Here is an 11659-nt window from a genome sequence, read left to right on the forward strand (position 1 = left end):
ATTTTATGGAGGGGAACAAGATGACAAACAGGATTGGACGGAAACACATTCTTCCCCATGTCTCCCCCCTCTGACCACTTGCCAACACGGTCATCTTCATATCCTAAGCAGAGAAATGTGAGGTGATAACTAAACTAAAAAAAAAAGACAAAATGGCAACAGACGTCCTTTATGTTTGCTCGGTTTTTTAATGGACGTCCTTTGGCAAACTTGATAACAAAGAACATACTTTAAGTTTCAAATCTCTATCACGTTACGTCCTTTGTCATTAACAGAGTTAATTTTTTTGTTAAATCTGGTCATGTGTCTTGCACATGAGGGTAATTTAGTAATTTTATCTATTTATTAAAAAACATTTAATGTTCACCCACCATCTTCATCCAAACACCCCTAATCCACATGTCAAAAAGGATGATGATAATAATAATAATAATAATAATATGAGCTCCACCATCAACAAAACCCCCAAATCAACCTGCAAACAACAATCATTTTTCTTCAACGATCTATCCACCCCAATAGTCACCACCCACATCACCAAATTCACCACCCTACCCAATCCTCCGCCGCTACCCGACTTCTCACCTGAATCCGGCTTCCAAGACTACCCGGTTGTCGGATCACCCGAACAAAACTCAAACCCTAAAACCCCACCTAATAAGTTATTCCCCACAAACCCTAATAGTAATAGTAGTAGTAATAATAATAATAATAATAATAATAAGTCACCACAGTCTAGTTATTCAAACCCTAGCTCATTGAATTATAAGTTGTTTGGCAATCAGTAGTCGCAGGCTAATTCCAGCTGTTGGTCTTGCGGGTGGGAGGAGTGAGGGTGATGATAAAGGGGAGGGTTCGGGATCGGGTCCGGGTTTGCCCGTGGACGGTGTTGTGCATAGGCAGCCCGGGGTTTTGCTTACGTTGTCGCCGCTCGGGGGGTGTGTAACGGGTGCACGGAGGTGAGGTGTATGGCGGTGGAGAGTGGTGGTCTTGGTGACGTCATCTGAGGCGAGACAGAGGCGAGAGTAGGTCTTTTTATAGCTGCCGGCGGACTCGTTATTGGCTTTAAGGGTTCCGCTTAGAGCTTATTATTATAACAAAGAGGAGAAGCTGCTTGTAGGAGTTTGGATGGGATGATGATGATGATGATGATGATGATGATGGGTGGTGGCTGGTGTTTGGTTGTGATGTTGATGGTGAGTTAATATTTAGGGAAGAAGATGGTTAAAAGGAAAAAATAACTTTTATTTATTTAAAGCCCAAAATTTTTAATCAATTACACAAATAACCCCTGAGAGGGTAAAAAGACTAAATTGCCCTCACATGAGGTGCACATGACTGGATTTAACGAGAAACACTAACCCTCGTCAAGGTTGCAAAATTCGCTAGGCGGACCCTTGGCGGCCGACTGAGAAGTTGGGAGTACTCGGCCTTAGTCGGTGAGTACTCGGCCTTAGTCGGAGAGTACTCGGCGATGACTCACCGAGAACTCGGCCTAGGCGGGGATTACTCGTTGAGTACTCGGCACCTAGGCGCGATTTTTACAACCATGACCCTCGTTAGTGAAAAGGACGAACCGTGTAACGTTTTTTGAACGTAAAGGATGTTTTCTGTCATTAAGTTTGCCAAATGACGTCTATTGAAAAAACCGTGCAAACGTAAAAGTCGTCTTTTGCCATTTTATCAAGAAAAAAAGAGTAAATTTTCAACATTTTAGGACACACATAATCTAAGGTAGACGTACTTAGCTAATAGTTGTTAAGTACTAAATAATAGAGGGGGTCAATTGTAATAGTAACGTAGTGTTAGAGTTGTAGGTGTAATAAATCATTGTATCAATTGTACTTACACAACCGGTTGATGAATGAGATGGGCTAGCTTTGATTGTGCATTAATTCCTTCTTCTCTCTCTCTATTCTCAATTTGTAGCTAACAATAGTCTGCTTTGAATTTGGAATCACGTCATAGATCTATTACCAAAATTTTGTAATTAATATTTAAAAAACTATTAAATAATAAACAACATGTAAGTGTAACTTTAAAATGTTATAACCTAGTATTTATACATACAAAATATATACACGTGAATAGTAAAAATGATCAAAATTCAATATTGTTGATTGGGTTTCTATTGTAAATCAACATTATTTGTTGATGTGGAAGAAGATTGTGTAACTAGCGATGAACTTCCAGGTGAACTTCTGCAAACCGGACAAGTTGCATTTAATTTGAGCCACTCATCTATACAATCCGCATGAAAATAGTGCTTACATTTTGGGATAATCCTTATTGACTCTTTAGGCTTGTATTCTGAAAGACATATAGCACAAGTATTATCATCATTAGGTAATCTGCAACTCTCTCCAAATACAGTTTTAGGGTATGACTTGATTATGGGCCCACTTAAGCCCGTTGTGGAGGGTGGTTGTGGGATAATGGCGATTGAAAAGTGGTTGATGCTCTCGTGGTGATTTTCAATGCGTTCCCTTGCTCTAGAAGCCCGGTAGCATACGAGCATGATGAAGCCTATTGATACAGGCAAACCAATGCCTAAAATTAGCCCATACTTTGCACTCGTCGCTATACCTAAACAAATTATAAATAAGCAATGGTTGAAATAAAAGTGATGTATCTAACCTTTAATTAGCAAGTGTTACATTAAAACTAATTTTAGGATGCAAATCATTGGTTCTTTCAGTCACATTAGGACCATTTTGTATCAAGTAACAGATCACATGCAATTCTCTGTGAATTTCAGTTATCTTTTTTTTTTAATTTGGTTAAAAATTAGGATGTAAATCATTTGTTCTTTCAGTCACATTAGGACCATTTTGTATCAAGTATCAGATCACATGCAATTCTCTGTGAATTTTAGTTTTCTGTTAAAAAAAATTGGTTAATTATTCTTAGTCATATAAGACCATCCTCTATGGTGGGGGATTTCGAAGCCGACCCTTCACCGTGCCACGTCAGCGTCATGTAAGCACCGAGGGCATCGAAACCTCACCCCAAAGATGTCCCGCTATGGTTTAATACCCCAAGGGCGCCCCTATTATATATATATATATATATATATATATATATATATATATATATATGATCATGAGAGAACTTTTTTGAAATTAAGAACTTTGAGAACCATTTTGGACCACAAAAAACACAAAAATAATAAAAAATCATAAAATAAAAAAAACACAAAAATGAAAAAAGTAAAAAAACCAAAATTCTTATTTTAACATCCCGGTTTCATTAAAAAAACTCGGTTTAGCAAATTATATACACATATGTATAATATGGGGAAGGTTCATGTACATTTTGATCTTAACATGAGTACGTTGGAAATAATGTAAATTTATTTAAAAATACGAACGTAAAAAAACAATACCAACTACAATACCAATCTACACAAACAATGACTTGTAATAACAAAGAAAAGAACCTAAAAATTACAACAAAATAATCAAAATCAAGAACAAAATAATAACAGCATATACCAACAAATATTTATAACAGCAAAAGAAAACATCTAATAATAACAACAAAATATAAATAAGCAAATACTTATAACGTCTCATAATCGAAAATTAGCAAATACGAACAAAATATAGCAGCAAACACCTATAAAAATAAATCTAATCATAACAATAAATTGGTTCTCACCGTTTTCATGTTAAGAATAAAATGTATTTGATCATTTTTCTATATAATATATACATATATGTACACTTACATGATTTTTTATACACATGTGTATAATTTAAGATAAATGATACTGTACATATGTGTATATTACGTAACTAAAGATTAAATAAAATTATACGTATGTGTATAATACAACGTTTTTTTTATTTTTTAATGAAACCGGACAGAGATATAAGAATTTTGGTTTTTTTACTTTTTTAAAATTTTTGTTATTTTTTGTTTTATGATTTTTTAAAATATTTTTTTAAAGGTGTTTTTAGTGGTTTAAAATGGTTCTCAAAGTTATCAATTTGCAAAGGGTTCTCTTAGGATCCTTAGCCTATATCAATAATATATATAAACGAAAACATAAAAATCCTACGTGTCACGATATGGTCGCTCCCCCTTTTTTTGGAGTCACCCGATTCGCTTGATTTTTAAATGGAGGCTTCTCATGCATTTGACCCGAATTCATGGGTATGGGTCTTACCAAACCCAGATATTCCTTAAACGGGTTATAACATCTCATTAAATTAAAAATTATTCTCACCAAATTATTTATGTAAAAATCCTATAAAATAGGATATAATAAAAAATAATATCTTATTTATTTTAAAAAAAGATATATATATTATTTAAATTAAAAAACCAATTTGATAGTAAAAAAAATAAACGGGTCTTGGGTCTCATCAAACCATAAGTATATTATTAACTTTCATAAAATTTATTTATAATTAAAAAACCAATTTCATAGAAAAAAAATAAACGGGTCTTGGATCTCATTAAAACCATATTAGCTTTTACACCGGGTTATAACATCTCATTTATTTGTGAAACAATTTATCATCAAACCATAAATATATTATTAACTTTCATACAATAAAAAAATATAAATTAAAAAAATAAATAAATATTAGAACAAACAATATAAAACAACCCCCGTAATACGGGGGATAAAAACTAGTAATATACATAAACGAAAACATAAAAATTCTAAGTGTCGCGATGTGGTCGCTCCCCCTTTTTTTGGAGTCACCAGATTTGATTGATTTTTAAATGGAGACTTCTCATGCATTTAACCCGAATTAATGGGTATGGGTATTACCAAACCCAGATATTTCTTAAACGGGTTATAAAATCTCATTAAATTAAAATTTATTCTCACCAAATTATTTATGTAAAAATCCTATAAAATAGGATATAATAAAATTATAATTAAAAAACCAATTTAATAGTAAAAAAATAAACGGGTCTTGGGTCTCATCAAAACCATAATATTTATGAAAGTTAATAATATACTTATGGTTTGATGAGACCCAAGACCCGTTTATTTTTTTTACTATCAAATTGGTTTTTTAATTTAAATAATATATATATCTTTTTTAAAATAAATAAGATATTATTTATAAAACAACCCCCGTAATACGGGGGATAAAAACTAGTATATATATATACGCATATGTATGTGTGTGTGAGAGAGATGGAGATAGCTGCTGAGAGGGGCCCACCCACATTCATCAACCGCGCCGGCCGTTGCTTTGCCCTTTTTCTCGTCGCCCTGCATCAATCGGCGCCCCACTATAGTGTTCGGCGTCCAAATCGCCCAACAAACCCTCTTGAGAACGCTCCATAGGGAGTGATCTAAAGGTAGTTGCCTATTTTTTACTATTTTAGCAAGATAATTATTTTTCTGCATTGTAACTTTCAATGTAGGATGCCATTTTTGACTAGATACGACATTTACTGGTAGTATACTACTATTCAAATGTCCATTATTTAAATGGCAATTAACAAAACAAAACAAAAAGATATTTATAGACGAAATACGAATTGTCATATTTTAGTAACTTTTTTTTGTTGTTATCGAATAAGTTAAATAAAGTAAAGGGACATCTAAATCTGAACTAACTAGTAATTATTCAACTAGAGAGACACCATAATAATAAAATATTATATTTTATACTCTTTTCGTCGCATTAAAAGTGTCAATATATTTTTTGTTCACAAATATTCACTTTCAATATTTATTAGCCAATTTTCAAATTACCATTAGACACACACAACTAGCATTAATAAACAATATTAATGACCCGATTTCAAAAGGTATTATTGTCATTTGGTAAGAAAATAAGTAATTATTTAATTTATCTTAAATTTTATGTTTTTCAAACATTACATTTAAAGAGGGACGAAGGAATTATTAACATTATTATTATATATTATTGACATTATGTGTTAATTAACCAACATAAATAATCATGATTTTAAAAGTAGATGCTCTATGTTTAAGACAACAAGTGTAAAGTTTCCAACATTTTCTTTTTTGAGCAAGTTTGCGATTAAATTTGAAAAATATTTATTGATTTATTGACTTTTTGAAAATGTTATTTTAAAAAAGTCAGGATTTGAGGCTTTTAGAAAACTGATTTTTAACTCTTTTATAAAGCTAAAATTAAAAAGACTTTTGTGATTGCCGAACACTTTTTAACTTATATACTTTTTGAAACACCATAAGCCAATAAGTTGTTTTCAAATTCAATCACAAACATGCCCTTAGTTGTTATCATGTGTTTATCATAAATAAACAATTGTAGTAATTAATAGGACTTATATTTGATTATTATGAAAACGTATCTATCTCATAGATGTTGTGTCAGTGAAGGTCAGTTAAAAGTTTTACGGTGTAGCAGAGTCGTAACCTATTTTGAAGTTTGCTAATTTGGCGAACGTCGGTGTCACCTAATCCGACAACATAATTAATAGACACGACTAACTCACATTTTGGTTGAACTACCATGTGTCTCATATAGCAAAGTGAATCATTCTAAAAAACGCATGGCTTCGGATAGTGAGCTGGTATGGGACGACGAGCTTACCCTTCAGACATGCATGGCATAGGGGAACACCACATCGTCTTAGTCTTGCACGTCGGTATGGGACGACATGTGCATGCACGAGGACGTGCATGGTTATGGTGGTGGGAGAGTGTCACAGACCAAGTATTTGAATATCAAGATGCTTGATTTGTGTTGAAATGCTTGGGTTTATTGGCTCGTCCTGGAGTTTATTAGGCATGACCTTAGCGGGAAAGAAGGCGTGCATGCCTAAACGTGATTGCACGAAGAACACATCGCTGGTAGCGAGCTGTTGTCGCTCGTCTGATGAGTTCAAGGCATGAAGACCAACATGCCCTGATCCGAGGCAGGACGACCATCATTGGCTGACCTTCGGGCGCCACACAGAATCTGAGAATGTAACTCCGTGACTAGGGCTGTTCATGAACCGAACCGAACCGAACGCGGGCATGCTCATCCTTGGTTTGGTTTGAAAGCGAGCCGAACCGAGCGGATTGAATTAAAAGAAACAAGCGATATCTTAATGCTTGAACTTGGTTCGGTTTGAAACCGAGCGGCTTGGTTCGGCTTGGTTTTGCTTGGTTTCGTACAAAGTTTCCAATTTTAAATTTCTAAAACTTCAAAATATCATTAATTTAAGACTTCCAACTCTAAATTGTCTAAAGTTCCACCTTTAAAATGTATAAAACTCAAGGCTAACAACAAAAACATATATAAAACGAGCGGCCATGGTTTAAATTTGAACTTTGAATTCAACACAAAAAATTGAAATTTTAAAAACTTTTAAGAAATAGTATACTTTTGTATATATTCATAAAGTTTATATATAAAACTAATAAATAAAAATAATTCGAGCAAACCGAACCGAACCAAACCGAGCGAGGCTTTGCTCGTGCTTGGATTGTTTTTAAATCGAACCGAGCCGAGCGGCTCACTTCCAAACCGAGCCGAAATCGAAGGAGCATTTTCCGAGCAATTTTTGAGCGAACGACGAACGAGCGGCGAGCATTTTGGACAGCCCTATCCGTGACACATGGGTATCATATATATACTCAGTATAATGTTACTAGCTTAAGACTTGTATATTACACGGGTATTTGATGAATATGAATTAATAAATAAATAGTAATGAATGATATTAGAGATTTAGTTGCTTTTAAATTAATATAAGGATTATAGAGGGGGGGGGGGGGGGGATTTTTGACCTACAATACCGCCCGTAGGCTACAAATCACCTTTCTTAGTCACGTGTCAAAAATTTCCCTCATTTTGTAGCCTCTTTACCACACATAACCTAAAAAAACAGACTTAAAAAAAAATTTCTAAATACACTTAAATAACTCTATAATTTTAATATTATATATAATTAAGTATATTGTACATTTTTAGTATATTATTTTCTTGTATATAATTTATTAGATGCATTCTTTTTCACATAAACTTCACTATTTAATTTGGTTTGTGCTTTGTTAATTAGGGCAACATGCTTTTGTATTTGTACATCTTATGATTTCTGTTTTTTTAGGGATTTTTGACCTACAATACCGCCCGTAGGCTACAAATCACCTTTCTTAGTCACGTGTCAAAAATTTCCCTCATTTTGTAGCCTCTTTACCACACATAACCTAAAAAAACAGACTTAAAAAAAAATTTCTAAATACACTTAAATAACTCTATAATTTTAATATTATATATAATTAAGTATATTGTACATTTTTAGTATATTATTTTCTTGTATATAATTTATTAGATGCATTCTTTTTCACATAAACTTCACTATTTAATTTGGTTTGTGCTTTGTTAATTAGGGCAACATGCTTTTGTATTTGTACATCTTATGATTTCTGTTTATTTTTTCTCTAACAATTTAGTTAGCGTTTATTTTCTTCCAGAGCTTTCTTAATTTGTGCATCTTATAAAATTATATTTTTTCCTTTTAGACTTCGAAAATATTTTATTTTCTTCTCTAGAGTATTAGTAATTTTTAGTTTTCCGTCCTCCCTCAAGGTACTAATAAATATACAATATAACTTTTATGGTTTAGTTTGATTTTTAGCATATCTTTATATGTTTATTTCTTACGGATATGATTACGGGTCCAACACAGCACGCGACATATATTGTTATTCGTTTCCATGGCTATTAATATAAAACACATGTTGATATTCAACATAGAGGGTCAAATTACTCTATAAAGACAACAAAAATGAGAAGAGTGAGAAGAATTTGTAGTCACAAAAATAACAAAAAAATAAATAAAAAAATCATAACTCAAAATATAACCAAAAAACGAAAAAAGTAAAAACACAAAAATGCTTCCACCGTATTTCTCGTTCTCATAAAAAAAATATACAATGGTAAGTGAAAAAAAGTCGTTGTGTCTTTTTGTTTATCATTGTGTTTTATGTTTATTTTCGTTATTGATTGTGTTTTTTTCTTGACATTGTGTATTTTTTCTTTATATTGTGTTATATTACTCAATATTGTGCTATGTTTTGTTCGGCATTATGATATATTTTGCGATTTATTGTGTCTTTTTTTAGTTATAATTGTGTCGTTTGTTCATTTTCGCAATTGTGTCTTTGATCACGTCATTGTCTTTTCGTCAATTTATTTTTATTTTTTTTGAACGGGAATGATGGCGGAAACATTTTAGTTTTTTTATTTTTTCTGTTTTCTATTTATATTTCGAGTTATGATTTATTTATTATTATTTCTTTTAGAATTTATTTTTAATAGGTTTTTTTATGTGGTAAAAAATATTTCTCAAATTACTCATTTTTATCTCTCTTTTATTTTAACTTCACCCCAAACATAAATACCTATATCAGTATTATTACCACATATGTATATGAAGAAACCTTACCTCTAGACGAATCATGGCAGACTATTTGTCCCTCTTCAGAATTCAATCCACAAGTTCCGCCTTCAATTTCACAAGATAGACAATACGGAGTGAACCACAACATCATCAGTTCCACTCGGACGCCGGGGTTCCAACGCCCAGGTACCGTGATCCTCTTCATTACCTCGCAGCTTGAAGGCATATTTTCCGGTAAAAACAAGCCGTCCGAAACAGCGATTACCGAGTAATTCCCTCTGCTGAGGCAACCAAACGGCACAGCTGGGTACATGAAACCGAAGCTCTGTAACGAGCAGTTGTAAAAAGTGTAGCTTTGTAGGATATCCGAATCAAAGGGTGTATTGGTTAGATTGAAATCAGAGATTTCGTTTCGCCTGCAGAAATCCGGATCTATGTAGATCACCTGTGAATTTCACAGTTAGTTACCGGTTCTGGTTATATATAGATCTTTCTTTTTAACAACTATTTTTTTACACCTAAACACCAGCCTCTGGGACATCCGATAAAATTGGAAGGATACCGAGATAATTAGCATGGCCCTACGCAAGAATGCTAATACCACTTGTTAATTAGTGGTCTGGTTAAAGATATTTTTTAACAACTTTTTGCAACTAAATAGCAAATATATTTTGGATAATTGTAATTTCATAAGTACCACTAGACAACTCGGTCACGGGTTATTTAACTTTTAAGCTACTTTTGATCGGAAGCAAACCTGTGAAACGTAGTTGATTCGATTGACGATGTATGAGTGGGACGATGGAAGTTGGATGATTGTTTGATTTTGTTCGTCGCAAAACAGGTTGAAGCCCGGGTATCCACAGCGAGCTGGTTGTCGGCCAATTATGCGAAACGGGAATCGGATTTCTGGTTCGAGTGGGCCGCAGGATGCCGGGCGGCAGTCGTCATCGCCGCCCGCGATGAGCTTGAGTAAAAGAAAGAAGAAGAAGATTAGTTGTGGTATACCTTCCTTCTCCATATGGCGAGGTCTTAAAACTTAATAATAGGAAGAGTGTATTCTTTGCTAGATAATAAATGTTATGGTATTTGCTACTGTATTTATTTATAGCGCCAAAATTCGAAAAACATTATCAAAATTAAAAAAATTATTTTTGTATTTTGTTAAAACTCAAAAATATTATTTCCTAATATAAAATGACAGTTTTTTGAAGTTTTAGACTTCAAGCACGAGACGTCGTTTCAACACTATCACCTAAGTACCTTTCATGGATCTGACACGCATTCTCTCTCTTTTCCCTTTACGTCATCTCTTTCTTTCCCTCATATAATTCGTGGGTATGATCTTACCACCCGTTGTCTTCCACATCGATAAAGATTTTCTATGTTAAAGGTTTTAAAAGTCGACAGACGACGTTATTGGTGTTCTCATACTAATTTTCTTGTTTATGATATTCAACTATCAACTGGTCAATCTTATTAGCTTCCTTGCAATTTTCTCATTTGTTATTTTCAACAAAATAAAACTTATACAAAAGTTAACTTTCTTATTATTTCCTTTACGAATTCAGTATATAACTAGGTTATTAACCCGTGTACGACACGGATGGAAATAATAAAATCGTATAACAAATACGTGTAATTTAAAACCACAACATATGCTATACACAATATTTCTAAAATATATATTCTTTTTAAACTATATATAAGTTAACTATTTTTAAATCAAAAAGCCTTTTGAAACAACCTCGCTCGTATTAAATTTAGTTATTAGTTTATAAAACTAAACTCTCTAAAAAGAGAAAAGTAATTTGTAATAACACTACTATAAGTGAGGAATATATGGTATTACCATTAAATAAAAAGTTTCATTTTGTAAGAGCATATATATTTGACATTTTTTTTGTTTTAATTTTTAAATTAACAAAGTTTGACTTTAACATCAATGTTTGACTTATCAATTGGATAGATAATGCTTACATTGGAACTAAATTTATCAACAATTATCTCCAATTCTCCAACGTATTTGTACTTTCCAACTACTAAATTAAATCCACATAGCTCGCGTAAATATGTTCGTCAGCGCCAACAATCGATTATAATAAGAATATAATAAACATCAGAGGGCCGTGTATACGCTAGTGATGAGTCAAAAATAAATTATGGTCTATATATTTGACTTTCCAAACAAAGAAAAAGAATGTTTGTGAAAAGAATTCGCATTTAATGTTTGGAAAAACATGCCATTAAACATATAACTCAAATTTAGGAGTTAACTAATTTCAAACATTCGAGATTTGAA

At 32.7% G+C, this 11659-nt stretch overlaps 1 protein-coding gene and 1 pseudogene across 1 annotated transcript; one reads left to right on the plus strand and one right to left on the minus strand.

Annotated features, from left to right (window-relative positions):
• Nucleotides 1-2128: 2128 nt before the first annotated feature.
• LOC143536432 (putative RING-H2 finger protein ATL21A) lies at nucleotides 2129-10378 on the minus strand. Its single transcript, XM_077030419.1, has 3 exons — nucleotides 10115-10378; nucleotides 9403-9802; nucleotides 2129-2586 (listed from the first exon to the last, which is right to left on the minus strand). The coding sequence occupies exons 1-3, from the start codon at nucleotides 10376-10378 to the stop codon at nucleotides 2129-2131; spliced, it is 1122 nt and encodes a 373-aa protein (XP_076886534.1).
• Nucleotides 9886-9994, plus strand: LOC143536433 (U6 spliceosomal RNA; annotated as a pseudogene).
• Nucleotides 10379-11659: the final 1281 nt, after the last annotated feature.

Source organism: Bidens hawaiensis, unplaced genomic scaffold (genome assembly GCF_021521415.1).
Source record: "Bidens hawaiensis isolate Kalapana, Puna unplaced genomic scaffold, B.hawaiensis_p1.1 tig00010808_1, whole genome shotgun sequence".
NCBI classification, from domain to species: domain Eukaryota; kingdom Viridiplantae; phylum Streptophyta; class Magnoliopsida; order Asterales; family Asteraceae; genus Bidens; species Bidens hawaiensis.